The sequence below is a fragment of the Phoca vitulina genome, unplaced genomic scaffold (assembly GCF_004348235.1).
Source record: "Phoca vitulina isolate PV1807 unplaced genomic scaffold, GSC_HSeal_1.0 scaffold116, whole genome shotgun sequence".
Classification (NCBI taxonomy): Eukaryota; Metazoa; Chordata; class Mammalia; order Carnivora; family Phocidae; genus Phoca; species Phoca vitulina.
In genome coordinates, this window is record NW_022589819.1 from 784,134 (window position 1) to 805,265 (window position 21,132).

General features: G+C 42.6%; 1 protein-coding gene across 1 annotated transcript in view; it reads left to right on the forward strand.

Moving 5' to 3' along the window:
* LOC116628248 (butyrophilin-like protein 1) overlaps positions 1-20,452 on the forward strand; it is a 77,663-nt gene extending 57,211 nt beyond the window's left edge. The window contains exons 4-8 of the mRNA XM_032398465.1: positions 17,692-17,973; positions 18,088-18,288; positions 18,535-18,555; positions 18,648-18,674; positions 20,391-20,452. Coding sequence (XP_032254356.1) covers positions 17,692-17,973; positions 18,088-18,288; positions 18,535-18,555; positions 18,648-18,674; positions 20,391-20,452 — 593 coding nt within the window. The remainder of the gene's footprint in view (positions 1-17,691; positions 17,974-18,087; positions 18,289-18,534; positions 18,556-18,647; positions 18,675-20,390) is intronic.
* Positions 20,453-21,132: the final 680 nt, after the last annotated feature.

Here is a 21,132-nt window from a genome sequence, read left to right on the forward strand (position 1 = left end):
GTGTGTGTGTATATATATATATATATATATATATCTCACATGTTCTTTATCCATTCATCTGTCGATGGAAATCTTGGCTATTTCCACAGTTTGGCTATTGTGGACATTGCTGCTATAAACATCGGGGTGCATGTCCCCCTCAGATCTCTCCATTTGTATCTTTGGGGTAAATACCCAGTAGTGCAATTGCTGGGTCATATGGTAGCTCTATTTTCAACTTTTTGAGGAACTTCCATACTGTTTTCCAGAGTGGCTGCACCAGCTTGCATTCCCACTAACAGTGTAGGAGGGTTCCCCTTTCTCTGCATCCCCTCCAACATCTGTCATTTCCTGACTTGTTAGTTTTCACCATTCTGACTGGTGTGAGGTGATATCTCATTGAGGTTTTGATTTGGATTTCCTTGATGCCGAGCACTGTTGAGCATTTTTTCATGTGTCTGTTGGCCATTTGGATGTCTTCTTTGGAAAAATGTCTGTTCATGTCTTCTGCCCATTTCTTGATTGGATCATTTGTTCTTTGGGTGTTGAGTTTGATGAGTTCTTTATAGATTTTGGATACTAGCCCTTTATCTGATATGTCATTTGCAAATATCTTCTCCCATTCTGTAGGTTGTCTTTTGGTTTTGTTGACTGTTTCTTTTGCTGTGCAAAAGCTTTTTATCTTGATGAAGTCCCAATAGTTCATTTTTGCCCTTGCTTCCCTTGCCTTTGGCGATCTTTCTAGGAAGAAGTTGCTGTGCCTGAGGTTGAAGAGGTTGCTGCCTGTGTTCTCCTTTAGGATTTTGATGGACTCCTGTCTCACATTGAGGTCTTTCATCCATTTTTAATCTATTTTTGTGTGTGGTGTAAGGAAATGGTCCATTTTCATTCTTCTGCATATGGCTGTCCAATTTTCCCAACACCATTTGTTGAAGAGACTTTTTTCCATTGGATATTCTTTCCTGCTTTGTCAAAGATGAGTTGACCATAGAGTTGAGGGTCCATTTCTGGGCTCTCTATTCTGTTCCATTGATCTCTGTGTCTGTTTTTGTGCCAGTACCATACTGTCTTGAGGATTACAGCTTTGTAATAGAGCTTGAAGTCTGAAATTGTGATGCCACCAGCTTTGATTTCCTTTTTCAACATTCTTCTGGCTATTCAGGGTCTTCTCTGGTTCCATACAAATTTTAGGATTATTTGTTCCATTTCTTTGAAAAAAGTGGATGGTATTTTGATGGGGATTGCATTGAATGTGTAGATTGCTCTAGGCAGCATTGACATCTTCACAATATTTGTTCTTCCAATTCATGAGCATGGAACGTTTTTTCATTTCTTTGTGTCTTCCTCAATTTCTTTCATGAGTATTTTATAGTTTTCTGAGTACAGTTTCTTTGCCTCTTTGGTTAGATTTATTCCTAGGTATCTTATGGTTTTGGGTACAATTGTAAATGGGATTGACTCCTTAATTTCTCTTTCTTCTGACTTGTTGTTGGTGTATAGGAATGCCACTGACTTCTGTGCATTGATTTTATCCTGCCACTTTACTGAATCCCTGTATGAGTTCTAGCAGTTTTGGGGTGGAGTCTTTTGGGTTTTCCACATAAAGTATCATATCATCTGCCAAGAGTGAGAGTTTGACTTCTTCTTTGCTGATTTGGATGCCCTTTATTTCTTTTTGTTGTCTGATTGCTGTGGCTAGGACTTCTAATACTATGTTGAATAGCAGTGGTGATAGTGGACATCCCTGCCGCGTTCCTGACCTTAGGGGGAAAACTCTCAGTCTTTCCCCATTGAGAATGATATTGGCTGTGGGATTTTCACAGATGGCTTTTATGATATTGAGGTATATACCCTCTATCCCTATACTCTGAAGAATTTTGATCAGGAAAGTATGCTGTACTTTGTCAAATGCTTTTTCTGCATCTATTGAGAGGATAATATGTTCTTGTTCTTTCTTTTATTAATGTATTGTATCACATTGATTGATTTGCAGATGTTGAGCTGACCTTGAAGCCCAGGGATAAATCCCACTTGGTTGTGGTGAATAATCCTTTTAATGTACAGTTGGATCCTATTGGCTAGTATTTTGGTGAGAATTTTTGCATCCATGTTCATCAAGGATATTGGTCTGTAATTCTCCTTTTTGATGGGGTCTTTGTCTGGTTTGCGATCAAGGTACTGGTGTTCTCATAAAATGAGTTTGGAAGTTTTCCTTCCATTTCTATTTTTCAGTTTCAGAAGAATAGGTATTAATTCTTCTTGAAATGTTTGGTAGATTCCCCTGGGAAGCCATCTGGCCCTGGGCTTTTGTGTTTTGGGAGATTTTTGATGACTGCTTCAATTTCCTTAGTGGTTATAGGTCTGTTCAGGTTTTCTATTTCTTTTTTTTTTTTTAATTTTTTTTATTGTTATGTTAATCCCCGTACATTACATCATTAGTTTTAGATATAGTGTTCCATGATTCATTGTGCATAACACCCAGTGCTCCATGCAGAACGTGCCCTCCTCAATACCCCTCACCAGGCTAACCCATCCTCCCACCCCCTCCCCTCTAGAACCCTCAGTTTGTTTTTCAGAGTCCATCGTCTCTCATGGTTCTTCTCCCCCTCCAATTTCCCCCCCTTCATTCTTCCCCTCCTGCTACATTCTTCTTCTTCTTTTTTTCTTTCTAAATTTCTCTTTCTTCTGACTTGTTGTTGGTGTATAGGAATGCCACTGACTTCTGTGCATTGATTTTATATCCTGCCACTTGACTGAATTCCTGTATGAGTTCTAGCAGTTTTGGGGTGGAGTCTTTGGGATTTTCCACATAAAGTATCATATCATCTGCAAAGAGTGAGAGTTTGACTTCTTCTTTGCCAATTTGGATGCCTTTGATTTCTTTTTGTTGTCTGATTGCTGTGGCTAGGACTTCCAATACTATGTTGAATAGCAGTGGTGATAGTGGACATCCCTGCCGCGTTCCTGACCTTAGGGGGAAAGCTCTCAGTTTTTCCCCATTGAGAATGATATTCGCTGTAGGTTTTTCATAGATGGCTTTTATGATATTGAGGTATGTACCCTCTATCCCTATACTCTGAAGAGTTTTGATCAAGAAAGGATGCTGTACTTTGTCAAATGCTTTTTCTGCATCTATTGAGAGGATCATGATTCTTGTTCTTTCTTTTGTTAATGTATTGTATCACGTTGATTGATTTGCGGATGTTGAACCAACCTTGCAGCCCAGGGATAAATCCGACTTGGTCGTGGTGAATAATCCTTTTAATGTACTGTTGGATCCTATTGGCTAGTATTTTGGTGAGAATTTTTGCATCCATGTTCATCAGGGATATTGGTCTGTAATTCTTCTTTTTGATGGGGTCTTTGTCTGGTTTTGGGATCAAGGTAATGCTGGCCTCATAAAATGAGTTTGGAAATTTTCCTTCCATTTCTATTTTTTGGAACAGTTTCAGAAGGATAGGTATTAATTCTTCTTGAAATGTTTGGTAGAATTCCCCTGGGAAGCCATCTGGCCCTGGGCTTTTGTGTTTTGGGAGATTTTTGATGACTGCTTCTATTTCCTTAGTGGTTATAGGTCTGTTCAGGTTTTCTATTTCTTCCTGGTTCAGTTTTGGTAGTTGATACATTTCTAGGAATGCATCCATTACTTACCAGATTATCTAATTTGCTGGCATAGAGTTGCTCATAATATGTTCTTATAATTGTTTGTATTTCTTTGGTGTTGGTTGTGATCTCTCCTCTTTCATTCCTGATTTTGTTGATTTGGGTCATTTCTCTTTTCTTTTTGATAAGTCTGGCCAGGGGCTTATCAATCTTGTTAATTCTTTCAAAGAACCAGCTCCTAGTTTCGTTGATCTGTTCTACTGTTCTTTTGGTTTCTATTTCATTGATTTCTGCTCTGATCTTTATTATTTCTCTTCTCCTGCTGGGTTTAGACTTTATTTGCTGTTCTTTCTCCAGCTCCTTTAGGTGTAGGCTTAGGTTGTGTACTTGAGACCTTTCTTGTTTCTTGAGAAAGGCTTGTATTGCTATATACTTTCCTCTTAGGACCGCCTTTGCTGCATCCCAAAGATTTTGAATAGTTGTGTTTTCATTTTCATTGGTTTCCATGAATTTTTTAAATTCTTCTTTAATTTCCTGGTTGACCCATTCATTCTTTACTAGGATGCTCTTTAGCCTCCATGTATTTGAGTTCTTTCCGACTTTCCTCTTGTGATTGAGTTCTAGTTTCAAAGCATTGTGGTCTGAAAATATGCAGGGAATGATCCCAATCTTCTGGTACCGGTTGAGACCTGATTTATGACCTAGGATGTGATCTATTCTGGAGAATGTTCCATGGGCACTAGAGAAGAATGTGTATTCCGTTGCTTTGGGATGGAATGTTCTGAATATGTCTGTGAAGTCCATTTGGTCCAGTGTGTCATTTAAAGTCTTTATTTCCTTGTTGATCTTTTGCTTAGACGATCTGTCCATTTCAGTGAGGGGGGGTGTTAAAGTCCCCCACTATTATTGTATTGTTGTCAATGTGTTTCTTTGCTTTTGTTATTAATTGCCTTATATAATTGGCTGCTCCCATGTTAGGGGCATAGATATTTACAATTGTTAGATCTTCTTGTTGGATAGACCCTTTAAGTATGATATAGTGTCCTTCCTCATCTCTTATGACAGTCTTTGGTTTAAAATCTAATTTGTCTGATATAAGGATTGCCACCCCAGCTTTCTTTTGGTGTCTATTAGCATGGTAAATGGTTTTCCACCCCCTCACTTTAAATCTGAGGGTGTCTTTGGGTCTAAAATGAGTCTCTTGCAGACAGCATATGGATGGGTCTTGTTTTTTAATCCAATCTGATAGCCTGTGTCTTTTGATTGGGGCATTTAGCCCATTTACATTCAGGGTAACTATTGAAAGATATGAATTTAGTGCCATTGTATTGCCTGTAAAGTGACTGTTACTGTATATTGTTTGTGTTCCTTTCTGGTCTATGTTGCTTTTAGGCTCTCTCTTTGCTTAGAGGACCCCTTTCAATATTTCTTGTAGGGCTGGTTTCGTGTTTGCAAATTCCTTTAGTTTTTGTTTGTCCTGGAAGCTTTTTATCTCTCCTTCAATTTTCAATGACAGCCTAGCTGGATATAGTATTCTTGGCTGCATATTTTTCTCATTTAGTGCTCTGAATATGTCCTGCCAGTCCTTTCTGGCCTGCCAGGTCTCTGTGGATAAGTCTGTTGCCAATCTAATGTTTCTACCATTGTAGGTTACATATCTCTTCTCCCGAGCTGCTTTCAGGATTTTCTCTTTGTCTCTGAGACTCGTAAGTTTTACTATTAGATGTCGGGGTGTTGATCTATTTTTATTGATTTTGAGAGGGGTTCTCTGTGCTTCCTGGATTTTGATGCCTGTTTCCTTCCCCAAATTAGGGAAGTTCTCTGCTATAATTTGCTCCATTATACTTTCTGCCCCTCTCTCTCTTTCTTCTTCTTCTGGGATCCCAATTATTCTAATGTTGTTTCGTCTTATGGTATCGTTTATCTCTCGAATTCTGCCCTCGTGATCCAGTAGTTGTTTATCTCTCTTTTTCTCAGCTTCTTTATTTTCCATCATTTGGTCTTCTATCTCACTGATTCTTTCTTCTGCCTCATTTATCCTAGCAGTTAGCGTCCCCATATTTGATTGCACCTCATTAATAGCCTTTTTGATTTCTACTTGGTTAGATTTTAGTTCTTTTACTTCTCCAGAAAGGGTTTCTCTAATAACTTCCATGCTTTTTTCAAGCCCAGCTAGTATCTTTAAAGTGATGATTCTGAACTCTAGATCTGACATCGTACTAATGTCCGTATTGAGTAGGTCCCTGGCAGTCGGGACTACCTCTTGTTCTTTTCAGGTTTTCTATTTCTTCCTGGTTCAGTTTTGGTAGTTGATACATCTCTAGGGATGCATCCATTTCTTCCAGATTATTTAATTTGCTGGCATACAGTTGCTCATAATATGTTCTTACAATTGTATTTCTTTGGTGTTGGTTGTGATCTCTCCTCTTTCATTCATGATTTTATTTATTTGGGTCATTTGTCTTTTCTTTTTGATAAGCTGGCCAGGGGTTTATCAATCTTGTTAATTCTTTCAAAGAACCAGCTCCTAGTTTCGTTGATGTGTTCTAATGTTCTTTTGGTTTCTATTTCATTGATTTCTGCTCTGATCTTTATTATTTCTCTTCTTCTGCTGGGTTTAGGCTTTATTTGCTGTTTTTTCTGCAGCTCCTTTAGGTGTAGGGTTAGGTTGTGTATTTGAGACCTTTCTTGTTTCTTGAGAAAGGCTTGTATTGCTATATATTTTGCTCTTAGGACTGCCTTTGCTGTATTCCAAAGATTTTGAACAGTTGTGTTTTCATTTTCATTGGTTTCCATGAATTTTTAAAATTCTTCTTTAATTTCCTGGTTGACCCATTCATTCTTTACTAGGATGCTCTTTAGCCTCCATGTATTTGAGTTCTTTCCGACTTTCCTCTTGTGATTGAGTTCTAGTTTCAAAGCACTGTGGTCTGAAAATATGCACGGAATGATCCCAACCTTTTGGTACCAGTTGAGACCTGATTTGTGACCTTGGATGTGATCTATTCTGGAGAATGTTCCATGGGCGCTAGAGAAGAATGTGTATTCTGTTGCTTTGGGATGAAATGTTCTGAATATATCTGTGAAGTCCATTTGGTCCAGTGTGTCATTTAAAGTCTTTATTTCCTTGTTGCTCTTTTGCTTAGACGATCTGTCCATTTCAGTGAGGGGGGTGTTAAAGTCCCCTACTATTATTGTATTGTTGTCGATGTGTTTCTTTGCTTTTGTTATTAATTGCCTTATATAATTGGCTGCTCCCATGTTAGGGGCATAGATATTTACAATTGTTAGATCTTCTTGTTGGATAGACCCTTTAAGTAGGCTATAGTGTCCTTCCTCATCTCTTATTACAGTCTTTGGTTTAAAATCTACTTTGTCTGATATAAGGATTGCCACCCCAGCTTTCTTTTGATGTCCATTAGCAAGATAAATTGTTTTCTACCCCCTCACTTTAAATCTGAAGGTGTCTTTGGGTCTAAAATGAGTCTCTTACAGAAAGCATATTGATGGCTCTTGCTTTTTGATCCAATCTGATAGCCTGTATCTTTTGATTGGGGCATTTAGCCCATTTACATTCAGGGTAACTATTGAAAGATATGAATTTGGTGCCATTGTATTGCCTGTAAGGTGACTGTTACTGTATATTGTCTGTGTTCCTTTCTGGTCTATGTTACTTTTAGGCTCTCTCTTTGCTTAGAGGACCCCTTTCAAGATTTCTTGTAGGGCTGGTTTCGTGTTTGCAAATTCCTTTAGTTTTTGTTTGCCTGGAAACTTTTTATCTCTCCTTCAATTTTCAATGACAGCCTAGCTGGATATAGTATTCTTGGCTGCATATTTTTCTCATTTAGTGCTCTGAATATATCATGCCAGTCCTTTGTGGCCTGCCAGGTCTCTGTGGATAGGTCTGTTGTCAGTCTAATGTTTCTACCATTGTAGGTTACATATCTCTTCTCCCGAGCTGCTTTCAGGATTTTCTCTTTGTCTCTGAGACTGGTAAGTTTTATAGATGTCAGGGTGTTGACCTATTTTTATTGATTTTGAGGGGGTTCTCTGTGCCTCCTGGATTTTTATGCCTGTTTCCTTCCCCATATTAGGGAAGTTCTCTGCTATAATTTGCTCCAATGTATCTTCTGCCCCTCTCTCTCTTTCTTCTTCTTCTGGGATCCCAATTATTCTAATATTGTTTCATCTTACAGTATCACTTATCTCTCGAATTCTGCCCTCGTGATCCAGTAGCTGTTTATGTCTCTTTTTCTCACCTTCTTTATTTCCCATCATTTGGTCTTCTATCTCACTGATTCTCTCTTCTGCCTCATTTATCCTAGCACTTAGAGCCCCCATTTTTTTTTTCTTGCGCTTTTTTTTATTGTTATGTTAATCCCCATACATTACATCATTAGTTTTAGATATAGTGTTCCATGATTCATTGTTTGTGCTAACACCCAGTGCTCCATGCAGAACGTGCCCTCCTCAATACCCATCACCAGGCTAACCCATCCTCCCACCCCCCTCCCCTCTAGAACCCTCAGTTTGTTTTTCAGAGTCCATTGTCTCTCATGGTTCTTCTCCCCCTCCGATTTCCCCCCCCTTCATTCTTCCCCTCCTGCTACATTCTTCTTCTTCTTTTTTTTCTTTCTTAACATATATTGCATTATTTGTTTCAGAGGTACAGATCTGAGATTCAACAGTCTTGCACAATTCACAGCGCTTACCAGAACACATACCCTCCCCAGTGTCCATCACCCAGTCACCGCATCCCTCCCACCCCACCCCTCCACTCCAGCAACCCTCAGTTTGTTTCCTGAGATTAAGAATTCCTCATATCAGTGAGGTCATATGATACATGTCTTAGAGCCCCCATTTTTGATTGCACCTCATTAATAGCCTTTTTGATTTCGACTTGGTTAGATTTTAGTTCTTTTATTTATCCAGAAAAGGTTTCTCTAATAACTTCCATGTTTTTTCAAGCCCAGCTAGTATATTTAATATCATCATTCTGAACTCTAGTTCTGACATCTTACTAATGTCTGTATTGATTAGGGTCCTGGCAGTCGGTACTGCCTCTTGGCCTTTTTTTTGAGGTGATGTTTCCGTCTTGTCATTTTGTCTAGAGGAGAACAGATGAATGTGAGAACACAATGCTAACAGGGTAACAACGTCCCCAGAAAAATGTACACTAAACAAATCAGAAGAGACCTGAAACTGGGGGAAAAGAAAGGGAAAGAAAGAAAAAAGAAAAAAAAATACAAACAAACAAACAAAAGAATGTGATCAAATATGATCAGGCTGGTGCATAGATCAGTGCCACACACTAGATTTTGGGTGTATTTTGGTCTGTTAGAAGAAAGTGTCTCCCAAAATTTTAAAGAAAGAAAAACTTACATATGTACAAAAATAAGGGTAAATATGATGAAGGGATGGAATATGACTGTAAAGATGAAAATTATAAAAGATTTTATAAAAGGAATTGATAAGATAAGTAGTTGGTTGAAAAAAGAAACAAGAGGATTTAAAAAAAAAAAAGGGAGAGAATGTGATCAGGCAGGAGACTAGAATAAAGCCATACACTAGAGATTTAGGGTATATTTCGATCTGCTAGAAGAAACTGTATCCCAAAATTTTAAAGAGGGAACAACTAATATATATACCAAATTAAGGTTAACTACTATGAAGGGATAGAACATGACTCTAAAAATGAAAAATAAAAAATAATTTTTATTTTATTTTTATTTTTTTAAATTTTATTATGTTATGTTAGTCACTACACAATACATCATTGGTTTTTGATGTGATGATCCATGATCCATTGTTTTCGTATAACACCCAGTGCTCCATGCAGTACGTGCCCTCCTTAATACCCATCACTGGGCTAACCCATCCCCCCTCCCCCCTCCCCTCTAAAACCCTGTTTGTTTCTCAGAGTCCATAGTCTCTCATGGTTCATCTCTCCCTCCAATTCCCCCTCCCCATTTTTCCCTTCCTTCTCCTAATGTCCTCCATGTTATTCCTTATGTTCCACAAATAAGTGAAACCATATGATAATCGATTTTCTCTGCTTGACTTATTTCACTTAGCATAATCTCCTCCAATCCCATCCATGTTGATGTAAAAGCTGGGTATTCATCTTTTCTAATGGCTGAGTAATATTCCATTGTATATATGGACCACATCTCCTTTATCCATTCATCTGTTCAAGGGCATCTCTGCTCTTTCCACAGTTTGGCTATTGCGGACATCGCTGCTATGAACATGGGGGTGCATACGGCCCTTCGTTTCACTATATCTGTGTCTTTGGGGTAAATACCCAGTAGTGCAATTGCTGGGTCATAGGGTAGCTCTATTTAAAAAAATTTTTTTTTTAATTTTTTTATTGTTATGTTAATCCCCATACATTACATCATTAGTTTTAGGTATAGTGTTCCATGATTCATTGTTTGTGCATAACACCCAGTGCTCCATGCAGAACGTGCCCTCCTCAATACCCATCACCAGGCTAACCCATCCTCCCAACCCCCTCCCCTCTAGAACCCTCAGTTTGTTTTTCAGAGTCCATCGTCTCTCATGGTTTGTCTACCCCTCCAATTTCCCCCCCTTCATTCTTCCCCTCCTGCTACATTCTTCTTCTTCTTCTTTTCTTTCTTAACATATATTGCATTATTTGTTTCAGAGGTACAGATCTGAGATTCAACAGTCTTGCACAATTCACAGCGCTTACCAGAACGCATACCCTCCCCAGTGTCCATCACCCAGTCACCCCATCCCTCCCGCCCCACCCCCCACTCCAGCAACCCTCAGTTTGTTTCCTGAGATTAAGAATTCCTCATATCAGTGAGGTCATACGATACATGTCTTTCTCTGTTTGACTTATTTCGCTCAGCATAATACCCTCCAGTTCCATCCATGTCGTTGCAAATGGCAAGCTCTCATTCCTTTTGATGGCTGCATAATATTCCATTGTATATATATACACCACATCTTCTTTATCCATTCATCTGTTGATGGACATCTTGGCTCTTTCCACAGTTTGGCTATTGTGGACATTGCTGCTATAAACATCGGGGTGCACGTACCCTTTCGGGTCCCTACTTTTGTATCTTTGGGGTAAATACCCAGGAGTGCAATTGGTGGATCATATGGTAGCTCTATTTTCAACTTTTTGAGGAACCTCCATACTGTTTTCCAGAGTGGCTGCACCAGCTTGCATTCCCACCAATAGCGTAGGAGGGTTCCCCTTCCTCCGCATCCCCGCCAACATCTGTCATTTCCTGACTTGTTAATTTTAGCCATTCTGACTGGTGTGAGGTGGTATCTCATTGAGGTTTTGATTTGGATTTCCCTGATGCCGAGCGATATTGAACACTTTTTCATGTGTCTGTTGGCCATTTGGATGTCTTCTTTGGAAAAATGTCTATTCATGTCTTCTGCCCATTTCTTGATTGGATTCTTTGTTCTTTTGGTGTTGAGTTTGATGAGTTCTTTATAGATTTTGGATACTAGCCCTTTATCTGATATGTCATTTGCAAATATCTTCTCCCATTCTGTCAGTTGTCTTTTGGTTTTGTTGACTGTTTCCTTTGCTTTGCAAAAGCTTTTTATCTTGATGACGTCCCAAGAGTTCATTTTTGCCCTTGCTTCCCTTGCCTTTCATGATGTTTCTAGGAAGAAGTTGCTGTGGCTGAGGTCGAAGAGGTTGCTGCCTGTGTTCTCCTTTAGGATTTTGATGGACTCCTGTCTCACATTGAGGTCTTTCAACCATTTGGAGTCTATTTTTGTGTGTGGTGTAAGGAAATGGTCCAGTTTCATTCTTCTGCATGTGGCTGTCCAATTTTCCCAATACCATTTGTTGAAGAGACTGTCTTTTTTCCATTGGACATTCTTTCCTGCTTTGTCAAAGATTAGTTGACCATATAGTTGAGGGTCCATTTCTGGGCTCTCTATTCTGTTCCATTGATCTCATTGATAGCATTTTTACGTTCTGCCAATTCACGTTTTATTTCTGCCCTTAGAGACTCTATGTTGCCATTAATTGATTTCTCCATTCTAGCCATTTTCTTCACAATTGCTAACCTGAATTCTATCCGACATATTGGTTATATCTGCATCCATTTGTAAATCTGCAGCATAAGTCATAATCTCTGAGTCTTTTCTATTTTGGGGGCTCCTCCTCCTAGTCATTCTTGATGGGTGTTTGAGGGAATGTATAGAGTCCAAATTATTGACCAGAATCCAAGCAAGATGCACCTGTTTTCTTGGGACCTTAGGGTTGCTGGCCTCTTGTTTTCCTAGCCTGTCTTCTGCAGGAGGGGCCTGCCCCAGTATTACTCAGGCAACCCTGTTTGGGCAGAGTTGCCCTGCCCCCCTGTGGCGGGGGATGGGCTCAGCAGGAATCAGTTTTTGGAGCTTTTGTTCTCTGGCGGCTTTCCCTGGCGGCTTTCCACGTCTCTTCCACAAGTCAGAGCAGAAGATACTGTTTCCAACCCTCTGTCTCAGAGCAGAGAGATTGCAGTCTATTCTTCAGTGAGCTCTCCAGGCCACACTGTCTCCGTTTCTGTCCGTGCTGCTATAAACTGCAGCGTCCTGGGTTGTGTGCCCCTCTGCAGCGCTCCCAGTCCTGCCTCTAGGTTGGGCCCATCTCTGCCCTTTGTGCTTCTAAAACCGCCAGCCACTCCCAGTTCACGCGCGGGACCCTGCCGCTCTGGGTTTCCGCCCTGGGGACTGCAGTTGCAGGCGCAACCCCACTGCTTCGGATTTCTGTCTGGGGGCTGCAGTTTGCCCGGTGCGACCTTGCCGCTCAGGGTTTCTGCCCCAGGAGCTGCGTAGAGTCCTTTCCCCGCCGCTACCGGTCTGAAAGTCTGTGCCTGTCCCCAGCGCGTGAGGCTGTCACTCACCGGCGGTGTAGGATCCCCACGACCAGGCACCCTCCTGCTGCCATTTATCCTCCGATATCTGCCCGCGGAATCACGGCTCCCCTCTTCGTACCTCAAAACCAACTGCCTGCGATATTCTGTTTGTAGAGATTCAGATCTTCTTACATCTCAGGCTGGTTTCGTGGGTGCTCAGAGTGGTCTGGTAGATATCCAGCTCAATTCCGGGGACCAGTTGAAATAGAGTCCCCTACTCCTCCACCATCTTTCCCCCCCTCCAAAAAATAGTTTTTAAAAAACGGTTTGATAAGATGTTGGTTGAAAAGGGAAAAAGACAAATTAAAAAAAAAAAGAAAAAGAAAGTAAAAAAAAATTAACTTTGAAAGACTAAAGAATCTTGGGGAAAAAGCCATGAATTCTATGTGCATTATTCCCCTAGCACTGGAGTTCTGCCGTTCTCATTGATCAGTAAACTTGGTCTTGGCCGGCTGTTCTTGCTGATCTTCTGGGGGAGGGGCCTGTTGCCGTGGTTCCCAAATGTCTTTGCAGGAGGCGGAATTGCCCTGCCCTTGCCAAGCGGGGCTAAGTAATCCGCTCAGGTTTGCTCTCGGGAGCTTTTGTTCCCTACAAGCTTTCCGTACAGCTTTGGAGGCTGAGAGTGAAAATGGCAGCCTCCCAATCTCTGCCCCAGAGGAGCCGAAAACTTGGGGCCCACTCCTCAGTGAGCCCCCAGAGAAAAGCAGTCAATCACTCCCATCTCCCCGATCTCCGGCAGCACTCCATGCTCATCCGGCCTGTGACCGTGTGTTTCTATCTCTGGCACCCGACCCCATGTGGAGTTTCCAAACCCAGCAGATCCCTGCCGTGCGCTCCCGTGCTGCTCCTCCTGGGGGAGGAAGGGGAGTCTCCCCGGATCTGCCGCTTGTTGGGTCCCTGCTGGAGGAGCAGGGGCCCGACTGTGCCGCGGATCACGGTTTATGGCAACCTCAAGCTGAGAGCCCACGCCTTGGCTCCCTCTCTGCAGCCGGCTTCCCTGCTCTGATACCTGGGAGCTCTGCCGCACTCAGGCTCCCCCGGTCTTTGTGTGACCCCGAGGGTCCTGAGACCACACTGTCCCGCGAGGGTTCCACCCCCCGCTTAGCCACTGGAGCGACGTCCCTCAGCAGAGCCGACTTTTAAAAGTTCCGATTTTGTGCTCCGCTCTCTATCACTTGTTGGTAACGGCTGATGGAGGCCCCCTCCCCCACCGTCTGTCTTCCCGAATATCATCTTGGATTCACTTCTCCTCACATCCTACCTTCCAGAAAGTGGTCGCTTTTCTGTTCAGAGAGTTGCTGCTATTCTTTTCTTTGATCTCCTGTTGATTTCATAGGTGTTCAGAATGGTTTGATCCCTATCCAGCTGAATTCCTGGGACCAGACAAAATTTAGGTCTCCTGCTCCTCCGACATCTTGCTCCTCCCAGACCAGAGTTTATTTTCTAAAAGCAATAAAGATGTAAACAGATGGGTTATAGAGGATGTTAGATGGTGGTGAGTAGGCATTGAGAGAAGTGGCTATCTGGGGGTGAGTTCCAAGCAGAATACCCATGTGAAGTAACTGAGGGAGGAGTGTGGCAGGTGTGTTTGGGCACACAGGGAGGCCACATGGTTGGTGAGAGAGGTGAATAGTAGGGTGGTGAGAGGTGAGAATCCTGGAATACACAGGTTTTCCTGGACCAGGTCCACAGAGAAGAGATTGATCAGGAAAAGTTCATGAGTAGCACACACTTGAGCAGGTACTTGGGATCACCAGACTTCCAAAGGGCCTTTCTGGTTTGTGGTCTGGACCATGAGGGGTACAGAGAACATGGTGATTGTGATTATGAACAGTTAACCAAATAGTACTGGGGCTAGAATATGTGTACCCAGGGGGGTGCAGGAGTGGAAATTGGGGAGAAATGGACAGCTGCTTTGTGGAGTAGAGGCAGATGGGAGAGTATAGAAGGCTTTTTGTGCTGTGTAACGGAGTTTGGATGTAGAGGTGAGGAAATTTTAAACAGAATGGTGTCGGGTGGGGGGTTTGCTTTGACAGTGTGAGGGAGGATGGATGGAAGGAGAGGAGACTGAAGGCATGAATGTAGTTACACAGAGGAGGTTTGGCTGTCTGACTTCATGTGGGGGCTGTGAGGTGGGAGACATTTGGCTTCAGAGAGGTTTGGAAACTAGACACAAATGAGTCAGTAGATTTGGGGACAGTGTGAAGGGGGAAGTGGGGACTACGGAGAGTCCTAGGGTTTCTCTTTTGCCATTTGTTTAATTGTAGTAGAAATATTGATAATTATATGTTATTTCCCAGTTGTCATGATGCTGTGTCACACACCATAAGAAATGTCAGTGGCATATAGCCGTTTATTTAATTTGGGCATTAAGGGAATTTAGCTAATCTAGGCTATATTTGGCTACTCTTCTTTTTTTCTTCATTTTTCCAGTTTTATTTTTTTATTTAAATTCAATTAGCTAACATATAGCACATCATTAATTGCAGATGTAGAGTTCAATAATTCATCAATTGCAAATAACACCCAGTGATCATATAGTTGGCTACTCTTTTTTTTTTAAATTAAATTAAATTTTTTTATATTAGTCACCATACATCATTAGTTTTTGATGTAGTGATCCACAATTCATTGTTTTTGTATAACACCCAGTGCTCCATGCAGTACGTGCCCTCCTTAATACCCATCACTGGGCTAACCCATCCCCTCACCCCCCTCCCCTCTAAAACTCTGAGTTTGTTTCTCAGAGTCCATAGTCTCTCATGGTTCATCTCTCCTTCTGGTTCCCCCCCACCTTCATTTTTCCCTCCCTTCTCCTAATGTCCTCCATGCTATTCCTTATGTTATGTTGTTAGTCACGATATACAGTACATCATTAGTTTTGATGTAGTATTTGATGATTCATTATTTGCATATAAAAAACACCCAGTGCTCATCACAACACGTGCTCTCCTTAATACACATCACTGGGCCACCCCATCTTCCCACCCCCTCCCCTCTGAAACCCTCAGATTGTTTCCTGGAGTCCATAGTCTCTCATGATTTGTCTCCACCTCTGATTCCCCCCCTTCAGTTTTCTCTTCCTTCCCCTAATGTCCTCCGTGCTATTCCTTATGTTCCAAATATGAGTGAAACTATATGATAATTGACTTTCTCTGCTTGACTTATTTCACTTAGCATAATCCCCTCCAGTTCCATCCATGTCAATGTAAATGGTGAGTATTCATCCTTTCTGATGGCTGAGTAATATTCCATTGTATATATGAACCACATCTTTATACATTCATCTGTTGAAGGGCATCTTGGCTCCTTCCACAGTTTGGCTATTGTGGACATTGCTGCTATGAACATTGGGATGCACGTGCCCCTTCTTTTCACAACATCTGTATCTTTGGGGTAAATACCCAGTAGTGCAATTGCTGGGTCATAGGGTGGCTCTATTTTTAATGTCTTGAGGAACCTCTATACTGTTTTCCAAAGTGGCTTACCAGCTTGCAATCCCACCAACAGTGTAAGAGGGTTACCCTTTCTCCACATCCTTGCCAACATTTGTTGTTTCTTGCCTTGCTAATTTTTGCTATTCTAACTGGTGTAAGGTGGTATCTCAATGTGGTTTTGATTTGAATTTCCCTGATGGCTAAAGATGTTGAACATTTTTTTCATGTGTCTGTTAGCCATTGGTAGCAGTATTTGGCTACTCTTAACTGGACTTGCTCATACATCTTTGGTCATGTTAGGGAAATATAATTAAAAGGAAATCTCTGAGAAATCTTCTTCACAAAAATAGCAGGAAAGAAAACTCTTTTATTATAGAATTAGATTTACCATAATGTGATGTGTATCACAGACAATCTTTGAAGAGATGGAAAGACAAAGAAATCTCACCCTTTTTCATAACCATGCAGACACAACTCATTACACACGTGTTCTCAGGATAGACAGTTATTAGCTCTCAAGTAAGTGGACATGACAGCACTAACTGTCACACACAGATCACCCTAGGTTTACTTGGTAATTGGGTGACAATACATGTTAGCTAATTGGCTTCATCCTGAAAAAAATGCATTTTCAGTCTTCATGACAGGACGTGGTCTTACACGTGGATCCTGGTGCCCACTCAGGTTAGGCTCCTACCCTGGCACAGGAAGGGGGAGAGAGGTGTGCTGTCTTCCTTGGTGTGAGCAGTTCAAAGAGAGGGTTCCCAGGTCCTTGGGAAAGACACTCCTGGATCACAAAGCTGGCTAAGGGCCTATCTGTGTTTTTCAATGGACTTATATACATTTCAAAGAGGGGAGAAAGCACCCACAATCACAAGTTTCCTCAAGTAAATGCTATAAGAAAAGGATGGGAAGGGGCTCTCTTTCCTTATTTTCAACAGGGACAATAAGCCCCTTACTTTTAATATATTTTGTCCTAACAGTGGACCCTGGCTGGGTTTGCTCACAGAGCTGTTCATCTGGCTGTTGGCTGGTCTAGGACAGCTGCAGCTGGAAAGGCTGCGCGAGCCTGAGCATGCCCCTCCCGTGGCAGAGGGCGAGGCAATGGCACAAGCAGTTTCCAACCTCCGCTAGAGTCACATTCCCTGAACTGACAGTGGCTGAGTCAAGTCACGGGATGGAGCCCAGAAGCAGAGTGTGAAGTCACTAAGAATATGTGGCAGAGGGCGAGCTGGATGTAAAAAAGGCCGAAGGATTTGGGAATATTTTCATCATCAGCCTATCACAGATGGGGCCAAACATGAATTAGTTCAGGATTTGAGTTTGAAACATCTGTGAGCAATCCTGGCAGAGCTAACCTGGGGATGTGGATATTAGGGAAGGAGCTCAGGAGGTAGGTAGGGTTGTTGAAGGTGGAAGCGATGCACCAAGTGGTAGTGTGTGTGCAAGCAGATGCCCTGGAGAGTGTGTGAGGTGAGAAGAGCAGAGAAGGATGGATCCTGAGACCAAATTCCTCTTTCTGTCACTCTGGGGGATGGATTTCCCACCCTCATGGTTGGGGAGAAGAGTCCTGCCCTCTGTATCTGCTCAGGTCCCCATGCTCCTTCCTTCTATTTTCTGTGGCAGGACCCCTGTTTTGCTCCCTGCTGGGTTCACTCCTCAATGAGGCCTCCAGAAAGCAATGCTGCCCTTGGAGTTGTGCATGGGAAGGCTCTGCTTGCATCCCTGGGCTCTGGGTGGCCTCCCTGTGCTCTCTAGCTTCTCTCTTGCAGGTGTGGGCTCTGCCCCTCAAGTGCACATCACAGGGCCAGAGGAGGACGGGGTCCGAGTGGTATGTAAGGCATCGGGGTGGTTCCCAAAGCCCCAGGTGCAGTGGAGAGCCCTCAGTGAAGAGAAGTTCCTGATGTTCTCTGAGACCCATGTCCAAAATGCTGAAGGGCTGTTCAGTGTGGAGGCTGCTCTGGTGGTGAAACACAGGTCTTCAAGGAATGTGACCTGCTCCCTCCTCAACCCAATCCTGAGCCAGGAGAAGGCGATGGCCATTTTCATCCCAGGTCAGTGCTGTTTCCCTCTCCCAGTAGGGCCATAGGGAGGGGGTGGGAGTCCCTGGGTGTGCTGGGTGGGCTGTCCTGGGCTGTGACCCTGACTGTGTGTTTGACCGGACACAGAGGACTTCTTTCCCCGGACTTCTCCCTGGATGTCAGCTTTCATGGGGATCCTGACCTTGCTGATGCTCTTACTCCTTGGGACTGCCTACTACACCAAGAGAGAACATACTGCAAAGTGCCAGGAGATGCAGGAATGGGAGAAACTCCACAGGGAAAAGGAGGAGGACCAGTGGGCAAAGGAGGAGGCACTGAAGGCCAGAGGTAAGGCAGGACAGTGGCCAAGGCCTGTGAGTGTGGCAGCTGGTGCAGAGGAAAAGTGGACAGAGGGCCCTTGCCCTGGACTGGGTGGCTGACGAGATCCAGAGAAGACAGCTGGAGCTGTGGAGGCTCAATGGATCTGGAGCTATAACTTCTAGGGTAGTGAGATGAGCATTTGTGGGTTTGTCAGGTGCAATCTTTGCTGTTCTTAGACATGGGAGTCCATGTTTACTTCTCATTCTCTTTCAGATGAACTCCAAGCAGATCTTGGTAAGTTCTGCTTTTCCTCTAGAACTTTCTGTGTCTTCTTTGTAGGAGAGGTTCTGGTTCTTAGCTCACCTGTTTCCTGTGTTGCCTTTCAGACTGGAGGAAATCAGTTTACCTGGCTGGTGAGTGACTGTCCAGATGTCCTTGGGTCTCTTGTTCCACCTAAGTCAAGGTGTCCCCTCTCCTTGTTTCAGGCAGGGACTGAGGACCCTTCCCTGGGGCAGAAGTGGAAGCTGGTGGGAAGCAGAACCCTGTTCCTTGAGCTTTCCTCAATCTGGGCCACTGTTTCCCACCCAGTGCTTGAGAACCTGGGGGTGATGGTGGTCCCTGGAGTCTGTCGTGCATCTTGGGTTTATTCCAGTGCTGACCTACCTGCCATATTGCTAACTTTTTAGCCTTCAGTGCAACTAGTTCTGTCAGCACTTGGAATCCAAAAGCCAGCTGCTCTGAGATTTTAGTAAAGGAACTATATAAATTAATGTGGTCATTAAGGTTAGGAGTGTGACCTCAGCTATATAATACCACCTAGGGAGAGTATGTTCTCTCCAGTTTCTGGAAGTTGTGATCAAAACTGATGGGTGGAGGTCTGGACAGACTATGTGTGAGAATGTGGTGGAATGAGCTGTCAATGTCCCCAAATAGCGATTGTGTTATCTCAGAAAGATTGGCCACTTTTACCCTAGAGTTCATCTCAAATCCCTGCCTGAAATCATCTCTCCTTTTGAGTTATTTCTCAAATATCTCTATGCTCAAAATCACTGGGTGTAGTAATGATTTTTTTACAATTATGGAATTTTATATATTTAATCCCTATAATCTTTTCATACAATGTATATCAGCACATGGCAGAAGGTCTTCTCTCCAGCCTCTCCCCACTCTGCAGCTAGTGCCACCTATATTCCAGAGGGCAGGCAAAGGTCAGTAGATCAATGCTGAGCAGGCTTGTTCTGACTCAGGTCTCACCAGGGTGTGTTCCCTTTCAGCCTGGAGCAAGGCACAGCTGTATGCAGGTACGTTACTCAGTTTCCTGTTACCTTACCTCCCCTGGCTCAACTCAGCCCCCTTCTATGTCATGGACCCCACACCAGGATGGGGTTGGTGTCCATGCTCCCCTTGCCACTTTTGTCTTCTTCCTCTGAAGACTGCAAGGACTGTCCTTGGGAACACAGATCAGCCTCCATTCTGACCCATCCTCTACTGCAGTCATTGTTAGGGTTAGCAACACTGAAATCTGAACATACTTTGTTCAACTCATAATTTTAATTGGTGCATTGACAACAGAGAAGTCATTTATAGAAGAGTCTGGAACAGTGTAGTGACTGTATAATTCAGAAACTGTTGTTTGTAGAGGTTTCAGAAATCAAGCTTTCCTGCTTAGGACTCAGGTCTTCCTAAGTGGATCTCTGGTTCTGAATCCATTTTACCCTGAAATTCCTACTTTTTGGCTGTGGTTTTGGTTTTCCTGTTTCTTGCAGACCGCTGGCGTATTGGTCTTCATTTTGCTTCCTCATGCTCTGACTCCCTGTCCAAACTGGGTTTCTTCCTTTAAACGTGCTTAGTTGCTGAGGAATTAAATACTTTAGAGCAGGTGTTCTGAATCTGAGATCCAGAGCCACCAGGATATTTATGGATTCCTGGGGGTGGAGTCTGTGAGCCACCTGCAATTATATACAATATCTTTTATATATTTTTGTGTAACAAGAGCAATAACATATATATTATAATCATATATTATTTAATATGTATTGTATATTAAATATTTAACATGATTTATGATATGTATGTATTTTTAAAAACAGCTACTAATAATTTTTCACAACTATTATCCTTCCTTTTAGGAGAACATTGCACTTACCTGACGGGCTTGAACTTGGTCGGGTTTATTAGAGGCAATGCGTGAAGATTGCAAAAGGAGAAACCTAGAGGAGTTAAAATTCTTTACCAGAAAAAGTGAGGTTCAAATCAGGAAAAAAAAAATGTGTTAGGAGAAGAGCAGGGGATAAGAAGGAAAGTAGAGAGCCTGAGATTCCTTTGGAGAGATTTTGGGCAGATAAGAGTGCTAGAAGAGAGACCACAAATCATAGCCGTGGTGGTTTGAGTGGGACATACACAGAGGGTGTGCAAGTTATTTGCATGTATGAAAAGTAATAAACTCCTGACACCTGTTTGAGAGATTTCTGAAAGGACTTATATTTATTTTAAGCAGTTTGGAAGTAATCATGTAACCAAGTTTACCTCTGATAATGAGATCATTTTGATCTTCTAGCAGCATTGGGATGGAAGTGTGGTGTGGGGGATCCTAAAGCAATGAAAAGTTATCCAGGGGATCCTTAGCACTGGGAGGAGTTAAGAGTCTGTACCCTTTGAACCTGTGTAATATGTGATTTTTCTTTTTGGCTGTTTCTTTTTATGATCAGGGATATAGACTGTGAGAGCAGAGAAGGGGAAGCCAGAGGTGAAGGAGGCCAGGGGTCCAGATGTGTGAGGCTCCTTAGAGAGCCTCAGTGATTATTGGGATTTATGTGAAAAATGGTGATGAAATAATCATCTTTAGCATCTCCCCCTTCTCTGCTGCATTGA